This window comes from Artemia sp. Qi Xiang Cuo, chromosome 9 (genome assembly GCF_049724085.1).
Source record: "Artemia sp. Qi Xiang Cuo chromosome 9, ASM4972408v1, whole genome shotgun sequence".
In the NCBI taxonomy this organism is placed as follows: Eukaryota; Metazoa; Arthropoda; class Branchiopoda; order Anostraca; family Artemiidae; genus Artemia; species Artemia sp. Qi Xiang Cuo.
Window position 1 is genome coordinate 71,383,606 of NC_142802.1, and position 19,227 is coordinate 71,402,832.

At 35.2% G+C, this 19,227-nt stretch overlaps 1 protein-coding gene across 1 annotated transcript in view; it reads left to right on the forward strand.

Annotated features, from left to right (window-relative positions):
* The first annotated feature begins 357 nt into the window (after window positions 1-357).
* The window catches only part of LOC148948997 (zinc transporter ZIP1-like), a 51,493-nt gene continuing 32,623 nt past the window's right edge, over window positions 358-19,227 (forward strand). The window contains exons 1-2 of the mRNA XM_089094168.1: window positions 358-497; window positions 11,587-11,689. Coding sequence (XP_088950294.1) covers window positions 370-497; window positions 11,587-11,689 — 231 coding nt within the window. The 5' untranslated portion in view covers window positions 358-369. The remainder of the gene's footprint in view (window positions 498-11,586; window positions 11,690-19,227) is intronic.

Here is a 19,227-nt window from a genome sequence, read left to right on the forward strand (position 1 = left end):
TGGTTTGAATTCAATCGGTAAATTTTTTACCTGACAACACTTTTCAATTTGGAACCGATGTGTCAAAATAAGCGAAAATTCGAGTTCTAGCGTCCCTTCAGAAAGTTTGTGGTTAAGTTTAACTGGAACCGGAGGTAAAAAGATGTATAACCTTTCGTCCCCACATGCTGCGAAGTGTGGGAACGAAGGGTAACATCTTTATACATGTTTGCTTCCGGTTCGAGTTAAACTAAACCTTCAATTTTCTGGAGGGATGCTAGAACTCGAATTTTTGCTCATTTCGAGAATTCGGTTCCAAGTTCCAAAGTGTTGTCAGGCATAAAATTGAGCGTGTGAATTCAAACCATATCCATATGGAATGGTTTTAACATGGAAATCCTCAGTGCTCATTATATTATTCTTACCATTATCCTAGTATTGACGGCTGTCTTTGCATTTTTGCCATTCATTTTCATTTCTCGTCTTCGTAGTGAGCATAATGTTGCCAGAAGACGGAAGTTAGTATGACCAATTGGGCTAGGCTAGTTTGTCAAATCCTCTGGGGAAGATTATCTTTTTGTTTACTCAGAAAGTGTGTTTGTATCCAGGATCACCAGTTTTTTTGTATCTTGGCAGATTTTTGAGTTAGGTGGGTGAAGCTTTCTAGAATTGATCCATGATGTAGGCCAAATTATAGCCTAGGAGAATCTTTCATTAAAATTTTTGATTAACCTAACTCATTAATATGATAGGCTAGGTAAGAAATAGATACAGCCTATTACTAGAGTCAGAATTTTGTCTTGAATCTAAACATAACATTCATTTGCATAGAAAAATGAATATTGTGTTAGGCTAATTAGTGTGAATACATTGTTTGATGTGTCTTTATGCTCTTTCTAAATATAATAGTTGGGTAATTTTTTTATTCATATTAGGCCCTATTGACTTACAAATTAAGTAAACATACCACTTGATGCCTTTTTTTATGCTCTCCAAATATAATAATCATTTTTGTCAGAAATGAATTTGGTACTTGGGCACTATATGGGCCTTTACAAGGAAATCAGTCACAAAAAAACCATTTTTGACAGGTTAACCACTGTAGTGTAATAAAATGATAGCATGGTTTTCTTTGCATATACAATGTTTAAACTGTTGTTTTTTGGGGTTTAAGGGGGGAGGGAAAGGCACCTAGGTTAGGTTAGGTTAGCCTACATATTTAATATATGCTATGCTTTACCCCCATCTCCCCTAATGTGCAAATATATAGCCCAAATTTGTTTATATACTATTATATATTCATCGTATTTTATTTTATTTCATTAGGATTAACCAAACTTGACTTTTTAGGAAGACCCATGTAATGGCCAAGTACCATGAATTTTACCCCCACCCCTATATATACCAATTCAGGGTAAATTTTTATTTCTGAGGTAAATAAGAGGTAAATTTAAACTTTCCCCCACCCCCCTAAGGTGCAAATATATACCCTGAATTGGTATATATAGGGGTGAGGGGTAAAATTCAATTCTGACAAAAATGATTATTGTATTTGGAAAGAGCATAAAAAAGGCATTGACTTGTATGTTTACTTTATTTGTAGGCTAAGTAAATAATATGAATGACAAAAAAGTTACCAATATTTGTTATCTTTACAGATTTTATTTTGATCCCATACAGAAACCCTTGAAATGATACTTTGCTCCTTATTATTTGCCAGCAAAAAATGGTCACTGAAAATCCTCGAAATTGATTGAAACAACCATACTTATTTATCATGAAAATTCATGGTTTTGCTGAACCCCCTAACCCTGAGAGGTAAATAAACAACCCACTATAAATTCCAGCACATTCATACATATTTTGTAGAGGCCCTGTGGCCTATTTGTTTTGCATTATATTATTATTATTATTATTATTATTATAACATTTTTTAAAATAACAAAGCTCTTTTGTTCCTAATCAGCATTTGCTTGAAAATGATAAATAGAGCAGAATTATACAATTAAAAAATATAGTTTAAGCATATAGAGTTGACTAAATATTTTTTCATCAGAGAAAGAGAGGGGGGGGGGGGTAGGCTAAATTAAGCAATATAGTTTTTTAAATAAGATAAATATGTCTTTAAAGTGATGTAAAGCCTACTTGGTTCTTGTCTATTATATAAAACACTCTCAAGAAGTGAAGTTTGGTGAATGCTAATGAAATAAACAAAATATGATGAAAATACAATGCCTTAGTAACAAAATTATGAAAACTACCACAAAGAATTATGGAAGGGAATTATGCCCAGAGCACATAACCTAAAATAACCTAACCAAAATAACAACTAAATATTTAATTAAAAAGAGCTATAATGTGGTTTCTCAACATCCAAAGGTTATTGTCTAGTGTAGACAGTGTGAAAAACTGCATATTCACAATACACGTTCTTGAGTTCATTTTATATTTTAGACAAGTATTGCCTTCTTTAGGAGCAAACTAAGTAAGTATTTTAGATGGTTTAAAGTTAGCTAGTTTAAAGCATTTTGTAGGATTTCTTTTAGAAGTGTCTATAAAGTAGAATGGCACCAATAATGGTATTCTCACTAAATCATGAAACTTTTACATACTGCCTAAACTATGTATGGCCCCATTAATAGGGCTGGGAGAACTGTCAAGTACGACAACAGTGATAATTATATTTACAAAGAGCATTGAATAAAGAATCAAATAGTATGTTTCTTTTTTTTTATCTGATTTTTACCCTGTAATATACCTTTACTCTAAGATTTAATGAACCTTGAAAAGACTTGTGTTATGAAAATGAAACTCTGAAATAGACATACAGCACAAATAAGGCCTAAAAAAGTGTTTTGAGCCTTATGCTGCTCAATCCTGATGTCTAAAGTTTCAAAGGATTGGAAAAAACATTTTTTAAATTTGGAAAAAAATTCAATTTGGCTTGAAATTCCACTCTGATATTTGGAATAGGGTAAAGGCACTGATGATTTGACAGTTTTTGTATGAAAAACACTTTTTCTACTCTGGAAGGCCTAACTTAAAGACTTTTGGTTTGAAAAGGGTTTCAGTATGTAAGAAAAACATCTAGGAATATTACTGTTTGATTAGAAGTTCAAAGTTTTATCAGAAAAGAATACAAAACTCTGATTTTCTCAAATTGGACTGTTTTCACCTACAAATTCAACAGAACAAAAAAGTTACCTGTTTTCAATATTAGTTGGAACCCAATTTCAAATATGTCAAAATACTTGGGGAAGGCTTGTGGACAGATCCTTGTGTATTCAACATGCCTATTCTTTTTACTTTATTTCTTTGTTTCTCTTCAACTTTGTTTAATGTATAAATGTATAAAACATTATTCAGATAGTGGAAGCAAAAGAGTGAAAAAATTGTCTCCAGTATAGAAACAAAATTGGATAATCATATGGAGTGTAATTCTGTGACCTAGTTCATATTGCTTTTTTCTTTTTTTCACATTTTTGCATATATGCCATAAGGATAGTATCTCCAAATGCTATCTGGAATGGCCCAGTTCCTCTCAGATTTAATGGTCCAGTAAAGATTTCTTTGTTGTTCATAGTGAAAATGTTGTCAACATTTGGCTATTTCAAAGTTAATCTGCCATTTTAATCCACCTTAAAAGTTTTAGTTTTGACTATCCCTTATCTGGGAAGTCCAGAATCCTTGAAATATGCATGTTCTACTTAAGATTATCAGAAATTTTTGACACCAAGAAGTTTAACATGTTTCACTAGTGTTTTGGGTGGGATGAAGTCTAAAAAAACAGGAGTGGATTTCAAGAATTTTAAGAAGTTTATTGTTATTATAATTGACTTAGTGGAATTTATGTTCATATGTAAATTCTTAGCCTTGTCCTAAACATGGGTAGGATTTTGATGAGGCCACTTTTGATATTTCTATTACATACTTCAAGGATCAGCAGGTAATCTACACGTTAACACCATTGAGGGAACCTCTTACTAATTCCATTAATCAATACTAGATAGAAGAGTGGTCCTAACATGGTTCATTGAGGAATTCTACACCAAGTAGGTAGGGGATCAGAGAGAACAGTTTTGTATTTTACAACTTGGGATCAATTTGAAAGAAAACATACAAAATTTACTAAGAGAGGTTCTAGTTCAAAGCTATTCAGTGACAAATGAATTAGGATATTGTGGTCAACCATGTCAAATGCTTAAAAATATGAACATGGTATGAGGCAAAGTGGCAGATCCTTAGATGATGGAAAAATCTGGCATCTAGTGTCAAATCAGTAAAACTATAATTTAATAAAAGCCATTTTTTATGTTTTTTTCTTTCATGTGAAATATAATTAGAAATAATAATCATCAAAACCTCTTGTTGTTGAGAAAGAACCCGTAATTTGGCAACTGTTTTTGTCAGAGGACCCTTGGATTTCAACACTAATTGTTTCTCATCTGTTTTACATGTTCAGTGAAGTTTCAACAGAGTCACCTATTATTTTGACAGGGCCTGTTCATGTCTGTCAAAAATTTCAACAAGGTTACTACAAAATATCCTCAAAAGAAATAAATCATATGATAGAAGCCAATATCTACGTTTGAATTTGGCTTAAAGAAAATTTTTAGTTGGGCTTTTATTCCATTACATCAGACAAGAATTTTCGACACTTGGAACATAGTTTTGTAAATATAATAATATTAGCTGCCATTTAAATTTGACTTTATCAAGAAAAAGCCAGTGTGGCTACATTTTAGAGAAGATCAAATGTATTTTGATCCATTGGTGCTGATCCCTACTTTTTTTGCTAAAAAATAACCAAGTAATGACAGTTTGAACATTAAATAGTTAAAAGATTGTTGGGAGCTCATTATGTGCTGAAAATATGAAACTGATTGAATTGAATATTCTTGTCTTATCTCAGTGTACAGGATATACGGTAGTGTCCATGTTTTGCATTGTCAAAATATAACGATGGCTTCAAGAAATGATGTTCCAAGTCACAACTAAGCAGAGTTATCCTGTTTTGAAGGAAAATTTTGACAGTGGTTCAAAAATTGAACTGTCAAATCATTGGTACCTTTACCCTAGTGTTTTTGAAAAATGTAACTACTACTAGAAACTAACTATAGAACCAAGGGGCCTGAGACCAAAACAACTCTGCATACTTATCCACCCCTATTTATTTGAAGCTTCAGTATTTATCCCCTCCTATGAAGTTCCGTTTTTCTTTTAATTTTTCCATGTGACCCCCCCCCCTCTTAAGGAAATATGCTTTTTGTTTGGTCTCAGATGGCTAGCAAAATAGCTCAATTTTTGGCAATTGGTTATCCTTCATCTCTAAAATTTGTCCTAGCCATCTCAATCTTTCTTTAATTATAGCCCTAGAAGGTAGGGTCAAACAACATTCTCATGCAGCTTGCTGTTTCATATTCAGTCAGTCAAAGAGGAACACAAACTATTCTTAGACAATTCCACAGATAAGTGAAGCTATCTGCTTGATCAATCTTCCTGTTACTCTATATCTCCTCATCACTTTTATTAATTCCTAGTCTAAGCAACTTAGTTCTCTTAACATCAATTTTCAAACCTATTTTTACATCCTGAATGCTCAAAACCTGTGAATTTTTTTTTCATTTTGCTAACATTTTTATCTAGAACATTCAAATCATATAGTCCCCTGTTTATGGTCTTCCCAGCTGTAATACTAATGAAAAGACTTCAACATTATTACACATGATTAGCTTTTGGGTACCATACCTATTTTTGTTATTTTTAAGCCTGATATTCAGAAACTGTAAATGATTGTTGGTGAACTGTTACATCAGATTCATGCCTAATAGCAACTTGATTAAGCAGTGTGGCTGACTGCCTACAATCTTGCCATTATCATTAATGGTGTAGATAAATTATAAATATTAATGAAATTATATTAAAATAAGACACTTAAGTGGAATTAGGATTATAATCGAAATTGGTGAAAATTTTGGCATCATCTCATCACTAATTTTATCCCCTCATCACATTATTTTGAATATCCTTAAAAAAAAAAATTATGTTTAGCTCTGTGGACTTTGATTATTTTTTTTTTCCTTTCCTCCACTAAAGTTTTGAATTTGTTGGTTTGTTTATTTCCATTTTTTTAAGTTTAAATTAATCAGTGTTGAAAAGTTTTGGTAGATGTGCTTATTGTGTTCACTGTTGTTTTACCAAACCACAAAGCATTGTAGGGCACCTTAAATCTACCTTAAATCACATTGTCAAATAAAATAAGGAAATAATCCTGTAGGGCTGCTGGTCAGTGATGATGGGGAGCCATTGGTTCAAAACATTTTTTTTATTTTTTTATTTAGCTTTCACTTAAAAATTCAGCTTTCACAATGTAGCCATGTTGAGGGAGAGCTAACTAAATTTTCTAACTAATAACTAAGCTAAGTTATTTATATTATATAAATAATTATATAAATATAATTATTTTTATTTATATTATATATATTTATATTATAATATTTAATTATATATATTTATATTATATAAATATAGGCACATCTGAAGACACAGGTAAATCTGCAATACTATTTACAATAATACTGAGGGGACTTTTTTCAGCTACTGTAGCTGAGCTCACCATGGCACTTGAATTCTGAGTATTTGAATTTGGACATCAATTTGTGATAATGTAGGAGCAGGTGGAGGAATGTACTTTTAAAAATCTGGCAGGAGGAAATTTTTTGTTTATTAAATTTTTGTGAATGAGAATATCAAAAGCGGTGTTTTTCAATTAAAATACCTAAAAATGTTTTTTTTAATTGATATGACTGTTCAAACTCGGAATTTTTACCGCCATATAGTTTCAACTAAAAATTTATTATTTATAAATATCATTTCATGGTCTTGTCATATATGGTAATGCAATGTTGTAAAATTAGAGTAAAATAAAAACTCAGTAAGTAAAATTGGTAAAATATGATAAAAATTGGTAAAATAAGGTACTCCTCAAGAAATTCAGGGTAAAATTGGTGTTTTAGAGTTTCCCTGTAGCTACAAGACCAGTTGAGCGTTTCTTTTTAAGCATCTTTTACAGCTTATAATAAAACTCTTTAATGATTCCGATTTTCCTGGGCTTAAAAAAGAGGATGCCCCTTCATCTAGAGTTTTGTCAATTTAATTAGCTGTCTAGTTTATCCCTTTGGTAATCTTGTGCCTAGGGTAATACCTCAGCAATTGAACAGTGACTGATTTCAGACATCCATTTTGTAAAAAAAAACAAATAAAATAAATGAATCACATTTACCATTATTTGGGAGTAAAATCATGTTAGTCATTTTTTTCTACATTTAAACCTGAGAAAAGTCACCCTATCAGCCTTGCATACTTAAATAGCCATATTCAGCCACATTCCTCAAATCATATACATGTTATTTTCTATTCATTTACAAAGATACCAAACACAATTAAAAAAGAGGTTTGTAACACTTTGATGACTTTGATTAAATAAGTACTGCATCATAAAAGCATAACATTCAGTCACTTTCACAGTATTAAGACTGTTGCAAATCTAGCCCCTCTCCTTCAGCTTAAGATTATGAATCAGCTGACTGTAATTGTATTCCCTCCCCTCCCCCAGTCGAAATGAAAGTCCTGGATATGGCCCTGAGGATTATATATCAATTTCTACCTCCACCCTCCCATCATCTCTCCCTTAAAGCTAATTCTGTGTTTATCAGAAGATTCTACCAAAACAACTGCTGAAAAACAAGGGGCCTGTAAACTAGAATAAGAACTTCTTTTAGACATTGTAGTCAGTAACAACTCATTCAGTAGCACTTGTTGAAAAGCAGGCTGAACCTTGGAATAGGACACAGGAACTTTTAATTTCCAATTGACTGAGCCCCCTCCAAAGCTTATTTGACCACACATTCCACATGAAGCGCCTCTGGGAAAAATAAACGAACAAATATTAATACATTGAGCCCCTATGGGTTGTTACCTTTACTATAGGTAATGCAATACGATTGCCCCAGACATAAACAGGAGAGTAGAAATTTTAATTATCCTTCTAATGAAAATCATGTAATTATCCAAGGGTAAAATAAAGGAGAATTTTCCGCTGGGGGAGGGAGGGGAATATGCCGTCGGGGGTATTTTCTGGGGGGGGGGGGGTGAACACCAGCTCCAACGGGAAAAGACAACATGAATGCAAATTTTTTCTGAGATGTCAAATTCAAAATAAAAATGCAGATATTGATTCTGCTTTGGTCCTCCACATTGTTGAAAATCCAGACCGTGTGGTTCTTTTTGACAAGGCAACTTTAATATTTGAAGTAAATGGCTTTCCACATTCTTTTAGGAGGTAATGAAATACAAAAATCCATAAATAGACACCTGTTTTAAATAGAGATACTGGAGATATTCCTATAAACCCAATTACTTAACATTAAATAACTCAAAATTAAATGATTCAAATACAAATTTTCTTCAGTTTAAATTAAGATCATCTGACCACCCTTTTAATGAAAGTCAGGTCATTAGACAAGCTAAGTCAATCACTAAGCAGAGAATTCTTGCCCAATCTAATTTGTGAATAGTCTTTCATTTATTCTGGCCTGGGTTTTTGATTTGTTTGATTCAGTCTTTCTTCTGCTCAGTTTGATTTAGTTCAAAAGATCATTTTTCCTTCTTATTTTTTGAGCACTGAAGATGGCTGGTCAGAAGTCCACGACAAAATATATGCCTCTGTCACTTTTGCTTCTTTTTTGTCTGCTGGCTGACATTACCCTCATTTTTCTCGGCTATTTAATTTAATTATTTTTTTTCTTGTTTGTCATATGTCAATCCTGCTTGTAGCCCTTTCAGTCTGTAACATTTCACAGAGCTATTGTAATTTTATTTCAACTAATATTTCACCATTTTTAAATTACAGTTACCTGTATTGTAATGCACTTTATTGTTCCGGTAACAAGAGATCAAAGTCAGACAGACCGCCTTTCAAACCAGGGACCACAGCTATACACAAAACAAAATCATATTCAATCTTTTTTCTGCCAGCCTCTTTGTGCTTTTGTACTCTGAAAATTGTAAGGTGTTGTAAAATATGTCAATAAAATATTTAAGATACCAGTAAAATACATAAAATACCGGTAAAATAAATAAATTACGTAAAATAGATAAAATGCCAATTTTACAGGGGTCTGTAAAATTACGGTAAAATACCCAATTTTACCGTGACCATTTTTACCTGTTACAACACTATGGTAATGTTACTTTTTTTGTAAGATTTTTTATTTCAGAAATGCATGTTTTAGTCATCCAAGATTATAGTTCAAACTTGGAACTTTTACCTCTGTCTAGTTCAAGCAAAAATTTATTTCTGTAGAAATATTGTATTATGAGGCAGTCTTGTTGTTTACTGTAATGTCGCTTTTGATAAGAGATATTTTTATTTAACAGATGTATGTTTAGGCAGTCCAAAACCTGTTGTTATGCCTAGGTTATAAATACATTTTTCTGGCAAAAGGAATTTGCAAAAGAAAAATATATATATATATATATATATATATATATATATATATATATATATATATATATATATATATATATATATATATATATATATATATATATATATATATATATATATATATATATATATATATATATATATATATATATATATATATATATATATATATATATACACACATATATATATATATATATATATATATATATATATATATATATATATATATATATATATATATATATATATATATATATATATATATATATATATATATATATATATATATATATATATATATATATATATATATATATATATATATTGCCATCATACTAACTGCTTTTGTTGAATTTAATGTTTTTATTCTTAAGTTAGGGGAAATCTAGATTTTGACTTGTCTATTCTCCCCCCCTTATTTCTTGGTCAAAGAATACAGGCTTCCAAAGACTGCTGCTCTGGCTCTGTTTTTCATGCATGAATTTGGAAAAATATTGAAATTGCTTGATTGCTGGAACAGTTTTTTTTTGTTGACTGTATCTTTTTAAGTTATATTATCTGTTCCAAAATATGTGTCCTAGCTGCTAGGTGGTAAACCCCTGATCTTAAAAAAAGATGATGTCATTCCAAAAAATTCTATTATGTTTCTTTAGAAGCTTTTAATTAATATTACAGAGACCTTAATTTACTACTACCTACAACTCACTGCAGCATCAAGCCGCCTAAGGCCAATATAGCTACGCATGCTCAATATCCATCCCAATCTATCCTAAGCCTCTCTCTTTACACCCTCCCAAGAAGTTCCAATTGCCCTTCAATCTTTTCTTGCAACGACCTGCTTTTCGTTTGGCCCCACATGGCTGGCTGACAAGGACGATCTTTGCAATCTGTCGTCCTTCGCCTACAGAACTTGTTCTAGCCATCTCAACCTTTCTCCCATTATAGCCCTTGAAATCAGGATTGAATCATATTTTTAGTACAGCTTTCGGTTTGAAATATGGTCAATCAGACATATTTTCAAAACAATTTGTACACAATTTCTCTGGAAACATCTACTAAGTATTCCTCTGTCTTTTGGAGTGCCCTCACTTCAGAACTATAGTTGACCACAGTCATTACAGGAGCTTCCAATGTTCTAATCCTGGTTTGCGGATTTTTATTCCAAACTTTTTTCAGTTATGAAGAAAAACCTGGCTTTGACTATTCTACTTTTAGCTTCTTCACTGCGCCCACTGTCTTTACTAATACTACTGTCTAGATAAGTAAAGCTGTCCACTTGATCAATCTTCTCATTATTCAGTATCACCTCTTCATGTTCACTGAATCGTTAGTTTTAGTAACTGACTTAGTCTTGCAAAATTAATTTTCAAACATATTCTTGCACACTGAACTCTCAAAACCTCAAAACCTCATTCATTATTCTAACACTTATATCTAGGATACTCAAATCATCAGTGTAATCTAAGTCTAGGATTATGTTCTAATTTAGAACTGTCAAATCACCACTTTAGACTTGTTGATTGTTTATCTCTCTACTTCAGTTTTTTTTTTTTTCTAGAAAGTATTTTGTTTGTTTTTTCTTAAATTCTTGTGCTATACACTCCTGTTATATGTTTCGTCAAAAAATTTGTTTTATTTATTTTTTGTTTTTTTTTGAGAAAAACAAACTCAAAAGTTTTAGGTCTTATAATATTCACTTTTAACACATAGTAATACATTGCCTGAAAAGAAGAAGTTCTAATTTTGAGTTTTAGGCTTGGATTGGGTTTTGAAGAATAATTACCTACTCTGGGATTCTAGGCTCAAACCTTTAGGACTCCAGGATATTGACTTACAGCAGCCTGCGCGCTGAGACTTGGGGTTCTTGTGTTTCTGGAGTTGAATCAAAACAGTAAATTAGGCCCCAGGTTTCCTATTTATACAAAGCATTGGTGCACATGCAATCAGAGTCAAGGGTGCCTTCAAAGGTTTCTTTTTGTGACGGACAGGAAGAGTTGTTGCTTAGCAATTTTTTTCATGTCTTCTCCATTCTCCTCAGTTTACAGCTATGAGTGCATAAGCCCTAAAGTAGTAAAATATGTAGTTTATATTTTCAGATATGCACGTGTCATAAGCTTAATGAGCTGCTTCTCTGGTGGTGTCTTTCTTGGAACTTGTCTTCTAGACCTTTTCCCAGATGTACAAGAAGAGATTGAACAGGTAACTAGTATTCTATATTATTTCCCAATTATTTTAGAAATGTAAAGATAGTTAAGGTAGATTTAAATTGCATGTTTCTTTAATAAGTTTTGTTTATTGGGAATAATCTGTTTAAAACAGCTAAGGACTTTGCAGCTCACATGCCTCTAGCCGATTTTTAGTTTGGTGTTTTTCCAGGGTTGTGTCTGCTAAATTTGCTTTTGAAGGAATTAGCAGATATGTTTTCATGGAATTCAACACTTGTGAGACTGATCAATGTGAAGCTTCAGCATCTGTCAAACTTTTCGTTAATCACTCAACAGGGGTCAGCTCCTCTTCTATCTTGGATGAGACCTCGTCTATTCTATGTGTTTTTTGGGCTGTATTGTAAAATAGTGGCACTAGTTCAAATAGCATGCCAGGGAGAGGGTAGTAACAATTATACAGAGTAGACCCTGATGGTACATTTGATTCCATGCTTAGAGGCTGGAACCTAAGAGTGTCTCATCAGTGCTAGATTTTAAAACCCAATAGGAACAAAACTTTTTGGTCTTTTCCAAAGACCTTATAATACGGTATACACCAAATGACACTATTTTTGATGTATCCCCATGTGTCTTTTCTTTATTGGCTGAATGTACCTTATTGTTGTTGTTACTATTATTATTATTATGGGTGAACTCAAAAAAGGAGTCGAGAATAAGGTCACAAAGGCCCATTGACTACACTCCCCCCGCCCCCCAAACTTAGCACCCAGAGCTGCCGGGCTATTTGTACCACCCCTCCCCCCAGGGGATGGTATTTTGAGATAAGACTTGCTTATCCCTCGTTTCTAGTTTATGGAGTAGAAGGGTTCCTTGGTTGTGTTAAGGGGTCTACCAATGTTTTCCTCCTTCCCGAGAGTCGTACTCACCAGCTTTAGACTGGCTTGAGCAGGCTGCTCTCATCCCTCAAAAGATAGGATGGAGTCAGCCATCACTCACCAGCCATCAGCAGCAAGTAACAACCAATCCTCGCGAACAGTACTGCCAATAGAACTTCTTTCTCTATCCTCGGGTTGCTCCTCAAGGGAAATTTTCTTGTGCCATGGGTGATGCTTCATGTTTCCTGAGAGATTGACCCCCCCCCCCTGGTACAGTTTTGGTAGCCAATATTGGCTTCAGTCCTTGTAACCTTGGTAGGATATACCTCAAAAGACACTACCCCATGGTGAGACACTGTGCGAGACGGTTAGTTGCTTTACAGTGACTAAAATTAGCAGTATTAGGCCTCTATTTGTGCCCACCTTTTTCAGGGACACCACAAGAGTTGTCAGCACTACCCCTGAAAATACCTCAAGAAACTCACCTTGACCTAAATTATGCGGAAGATATAAATGTCTTAGATAAAGTTTCGGCAAAATGGATGAATTTTTCGAGGTTTTCAGAGTTCTGGATGTAAGAATAGGTTCGTAAATTAGAAGAAAATTCAATCACTTAGATTATAAATGAAACTCAAAACGAACAGAAATTACAATAAATAACCGAGTCAAACTCAAAACAAGCAGAAATTAACATGAGTAGGGCTCAAAAACCCTATGTCTTCCCAAGGCTAGAACATAATTTGCATTTTACTGAAAAAATACAAATGTTTTTACTTTTATAATTTTAATAAATCAAATAATATTAACTTTTTGATTAATAAATATCAGTATATGTATATTAAACTGAAAATGCACATTCGTTTGTATTTTTTCCAGTAAAGTACAAATTTTGCTCTGGACTTGGGAAGGCGTAGGGGTTTTGAGCCCAACTCACGTTTATTTCTGCTCGTTTTGAGTTTGACTCGGTTATTTATTGTAATTTCTGTTCGTTTTTGGTTTCATTTATTTATCGATGCTGATTTGTGGTAGTTTCAAGCTTGGTAGATTATTTGATTTTATTTTTGCTCATTTTTTGTTTAATGGAGCTTTTTATTTTTCTTTGAAAAACTTATTTTGTCGAAAGAGTTTTTTTAATTAATTTCTGTTCGTTTTATATTGACATAGTCTTTTTCATGGAAAAAAAAACACTTTAAATCTTTTCGTTTTTTAAGACTTCATAGTTTGACCTGCTATTTGTATGCTAGAGAAAAATATTCGGCAATTTTTAACAACATACACCATTTTAAAAATCTGGACACAAATAGTACTGTTTAACTTAGTTTCATACCTCCTCTAGTTGACCTGAAATGGAAAACTTGATACCATTCACAAAAAAATCTGTTTACTCTCTTTGATAGCTTGGATACACTTACACTATTTTGATTTGGTTAAATTTTAAGAGCAGATGCAGCCCCGACAATTTGAACATAATACCCCCGTTCTTGGGATAATGCTGAGAGGCCTTATTTGGAATTAGTATTATAACAGTGCATTTTGATTTAATCTTAAGGCAACATTTAGTTTTTAAACATATTGGGCCAATGGGAGGGTGGGAGTGGAAGGGGGATTAGTTGCCCTCCAATCACTTTCGACTATTAAAAAGGGCATCAACCCTTTCTATTTTCAATCGAATGAGCCCCTTTAAAAGTTCCCACGATAGCTCCTTCGATACGAAGTGACCTTGTCTAAACAACAACAACAGCAAAAAATATTACTAATCACTTTCGACTATTAAAAAGGGCACTAGCCCTTTGAATTTCCAATCGAATGAGCCTGTTTTGAAGTTTCTACGACAACGCCTTCTATAAAAACCTTATATGCCCCCAGGGCATAACTTAAAACCCTTGCTCTGAGGGTTGTGGGGGAGTGTCCTCCTCAAAAAATATTTTCTATCTGGAAAAAAACTACGCTGAACAAAATGGCTATATCAAAATCTTGATTGGATGTGTTTGGGGGAATGATGGGCGTGGGGGGGGGGGCTAGTTGCCCTCCAATTACTTTCGACTATTAAAAAGGGCACTAGCCCTTTGAATTTCCAATCGAATGAGCCTGTTTTGAAGTTTTTACGACAACGCCTTCTATAAAAACCTTATATGTCCCCAGGGCAAACTTAAAACCCTGGCCCTGAGGGTTGTGGGGGAGTGTCCTCCTCAAAAACATATTTTCTATCTGGAAATCAACTACACTCAACAAAATGGCTATCTTAAAATTTTGATTGGATGTATTTCGGGGAATGATGCGCTTGGGGGGGTGGGCTAGTTGCCCTCCAATTACTTTCGACTATTAAAAAGGGTACTAGCCCTTTGAATTTCCAACCAAATGAGCCTATTTTGAAGTTTCTACGACAACGCCTTCTATAAAAACCTTATATGCCCCAGGGTTTAAAAACCCTTGCCCCGAGGGTTGTGGGGGTGTGTCCTCCTCAAAAACATTTTTTCTATCTGGAAATAAACTCCGCTGAAAAAAATGGCTTTCAAAAAATTTTGATTGTATGTTTTTGGGGGATTGAGGGGCGTGGGGTTGGGGCTAGTTGCCCTCCAATCACTTTTGACCATTAAAAAGGGCACTAGCCACTCCAATTTCCAATCGAATGAGCCCTTGTCGAAGTTTTTACGACAACTTCGATACGAAGTGCCCGGGTATGGAGAAAAAACCAAAAAAAAACCCGAAAAAACAACACATTGTGCCCACATTGTTATTTACTTAGGCAGCGCTAGCGCGCTGCCTATGAAAATGTCAAACCTTCCAATCACTTTCGACTTTTAAAAAGGGCACAAGCCCTTTCAATTTCCAATCGAATGAGCCCTTTTTGAGTTTCTACGATAACGCTTTTTATAAATACCTCATATGCCCCCAGGGTATAAATTACAACCCTTGCCCTGAGGACTGTGAGAGGGTTGTCATCCTCAAAGACCTAATTTCCAGAACTTTCAACTACGTTAAACAAAATGGATATCTCAAAATTTTGATTTGATGTGCTTGGAGAAATGGTCAGCGTGAGAGGGGCGTTATTTGCTCTTAATCACTTTCAACTGTTAAAAAAGGTACTAGCCCTTTCTATTTTCAATCAAATGAGCCCTTTTGAAGTTCCTAAGAAAATACTTTCTATAAAAACCTTATATGCCCCAGTGTCGAAACTACAACCCTTGCCATGAGGCCTCTCAAGGGATCGACATCCTCAAAAGAATTCTTTCCATACTTCTTAAGTATATTGAAAAAAATAGCTATCTAAAAATTTTTATTAGATTTGTTTGGGGAAATGATAAGCGTGACAGGGTGTTAGTTTCCCCCCAATAACTTTTGACTATTAGAAAGAGCACTAGTCTTTTCAATTTCCGATCAAAAGAGCCCTTTTTAAAGTTTCTACGACAACGCTTTCCATAAAAACCTTATAGGCTATGCCCCAGGGCATAACTTACAACCCTTGGCCTGATGGCTGTGAGGGGGTTGTCATCCTCAAAGACATAATTTCCGGACCTTTTAACTACCTTGAACGTAGTGGCTATCTTAAAATTTTGATTGGATGTGTTTGGGGAAATGGTGGGCGTGAGAGGGGGTTAGTTGCCCTCCAATCACTTTCGACTATTAAAAAGGGCACTAGCCGTTTCAATTTAAAGTCGATTGATTCCTTTTTGAATTTCGTACGACAACGCTTTCTATAAAAAAAAAACCTTATATGCCCCCAGGGCATAACTTTCAACCCTTGCCCTGAAGACTGTGGGGGAGCGTCATCCTCAAAAACATAATTTCCAGAATTTTCAACTACGTCGAACAAAATGGCTATCTCAAAATTTTTATTGGATGTGTTTGGGGAAATGGTGGGTGTGAGAGGGTTGTTAGTTATCCTCCATTCCCTTTCGACTATTGAAAAAGGGCACAAGCCCTTCTAATTTCCAATCGAATGAGCCCTTTTTGAAGTTTCTACAATATTACTATCTATAAAAACCTTATATGCACCCAGGGCATAACTTATAACCCTTGCCCCGAAAGCTCTGAAGTGGCTATCATCCTCAAAGACCTGATTTCTAAAACGTTTAACTAAGTTGAACAAAATGGCTATCTAAAAACTTTGATTGGATGTGTTTGGGGAAAAAGTTGGCGTGAGAGGGGGACTAGTTGCCCTCCAATCACTTTCCACTATCAAAAGGAGCACTAGCCCATTGAATTTCCAATCGAATGAGCCCCTTTTCAAGTTTCTACGACAAAGCTTTCAATGAAGACCATAGATTCCCCACAGGTACATCTTGTAACCCTTACCCCGAGGGCTGTGGGGGGGGGGGGAGGTTCATCCTCAAAGATATAATTTCCGGACCTTTCAACTACTTTGAACAAAGTGGCTATCTCAAAATTTTGATTGGATGTGTTGGGATAAATGGTGGGCGTGGAAATGGTGTTAGTTACCATCCAATCACTTTTGGCTATTAAAAAGGGCACTAGCCATTTCAATTTCCAATCAAATGAGCCTTTTTGAGAGTTTATACGACAACGCTTTCTATAAGAACCTTATATGCCCCAGGGCATAACTTACAACCCTTACCCTGAGGTCTATGGGGGGGAGGGGTTGTCATCCTCAAAGACCTAATTTCCAGAACTTTCAACTACGCTTAACAAAATGGCTATCTAAAAATTTTGATTGGATGTGTTTGGGGAAAAGGTGGGTGTGAGAGGGGGGTTAGTTGCCCTCCAATAGTAGAAGGGCCTTATTGACTCTCATCACTCACCCCTGCTGCCACCTACAACTTTTTTTTACATAGTTTATGGATGGTTATGTGTGTTGGTCGATTTATTTGATGTTTTACGGATTTTGTCAGTTAGAATGAAAAAACAGGAACTTTGTCACATTTATGTCTGTTTTAATGGATGGTTATGTGTGTAGGTCAAATTATTTGATGTTTTTATGGATTCTGTCAGTGAGAATGGAAAAAAAGGAACTTTGTCACATTCATGGACTATAGAGTCATTAGGGAGAACACGTGGTTAATGGGGTCAATGTCTTTGTTGTTGTTTTGGGCACGAGATAGAGCTATCAGGTAGACCACGTGGTTAATGTGGTTCAAGGTTATTGTTGTTGTTTTGTGCAGGCGATAGAGTCATAAGGGGAACACGCGGTTAATGGGGTCAATGTTATTGTTGTTGTTTTGGGCACGCTCACAGCGAATGCCAAGGTCAATGTTGTTGTTGTTGTTTTGGGCACGCTCGAGCCAAATGTTACGAGTTTCCGGGGAACACCTTTGCTGTCAGTCATTAATCAAATTGTTTCCAGGGAATGTCTGACAGATGACGTCAAGTTAATTAATGTCTTTGCTGCATTTCCAAAGAGAATTGTCTCCGGGACAAAGTTTAGATCATACTTGACAGATGATGTCATGATTGATTGATTGACACGAAAGGGGAATTAATTTGTTGTTATAATGAGAATTGATTCACGAAAGGGGAATTAATTTGGAGTTCTAACAGGAGAATCGTTTCCAAGACACTGTTTAGATCTTAGCGATGAATTGTTTTAGCGCGGGAATCAGGTTTCCAAATAATTGAAATGTGCCAGCGCAGGGATGCCAAACAAAAGGAACACGCTGAATTAAGCTTAGGGATTATTTGGACGAAACCCTTTTAGTCATTTCATGGAATTATTTCGACGAAACAGTCAGACACATTATAAAATATGATTTTTTAAGAGATTTTAGAAGAGAATTTGAGGGTAAAACTCTGTGGTCGTTATAATACACAAGTTCCATTTGAACAGTGTTATGAGGGTCCTCTACCACAACCCCAAAGGCCTCCAATCCCCCTACCCCAACCCCAAAGGGTTCCGATCCCCCTACCCCAACCCCAAAGGGTTCCAATCCCCCTACCTCAACCCCGAAGGAAGCCCCCGGTCCTCAAGGGCCCCCCCCAGTTCCCAAAGAGCCCCCAGACCCCAAAGACTCCCCGGGCTCCCAAAGGCCCTCCCCAGGCTCCCAAAGGTCCACCGGGCTCCCAAAGGACCAATCGGTGCTCAAGGGCCCCCCAGACCCCAAAAGCCCCGACTCGCGCCCCCAAAGACCCTCCCCGGTCCGCAAGGGTCCCCCCAAGCTCCCAAAGGGCCCGCGACCCCCAAAGGCGCTCCCCGGGCCCCCCAAGGTCCTCCCCCCGGCCCCAAACGTTCACGGGGCTCCCAAAACATCAGCTAATCCTCAAGGGTCCCGGAGCCCTAAATGCTCTCTCTGGGCCCAAAAGGCCCTCCCCCGGTCCAAATACATGCATACATAAACTTAAACTCACACAAAAACTTACACAAATGCACAAAAACTTACACACACACACAGAAACTTACACACACACACGAAAACTTACACACACACATGAAAACTAACACACACACGCCAAAACTGAAACACACACACACACACAAAAACTAACACACACAAACACACAAACACAAACACCATTACAAAGGAACAATAAAAATGAAATGCACACAAAAACTTAAATGAACAAAAAAAAATAAAAAAACACACAACCAAAAAATGCAAACCCACACAAAAACGAACTCATGAACACAGACGAACCAACATACACACACAAACACAATTACACACACACACACACACACAAAAACTAAAAAATGAACACAAAAAAAACACACTCACACACGAACAAGAAAAAACAAACACACCCA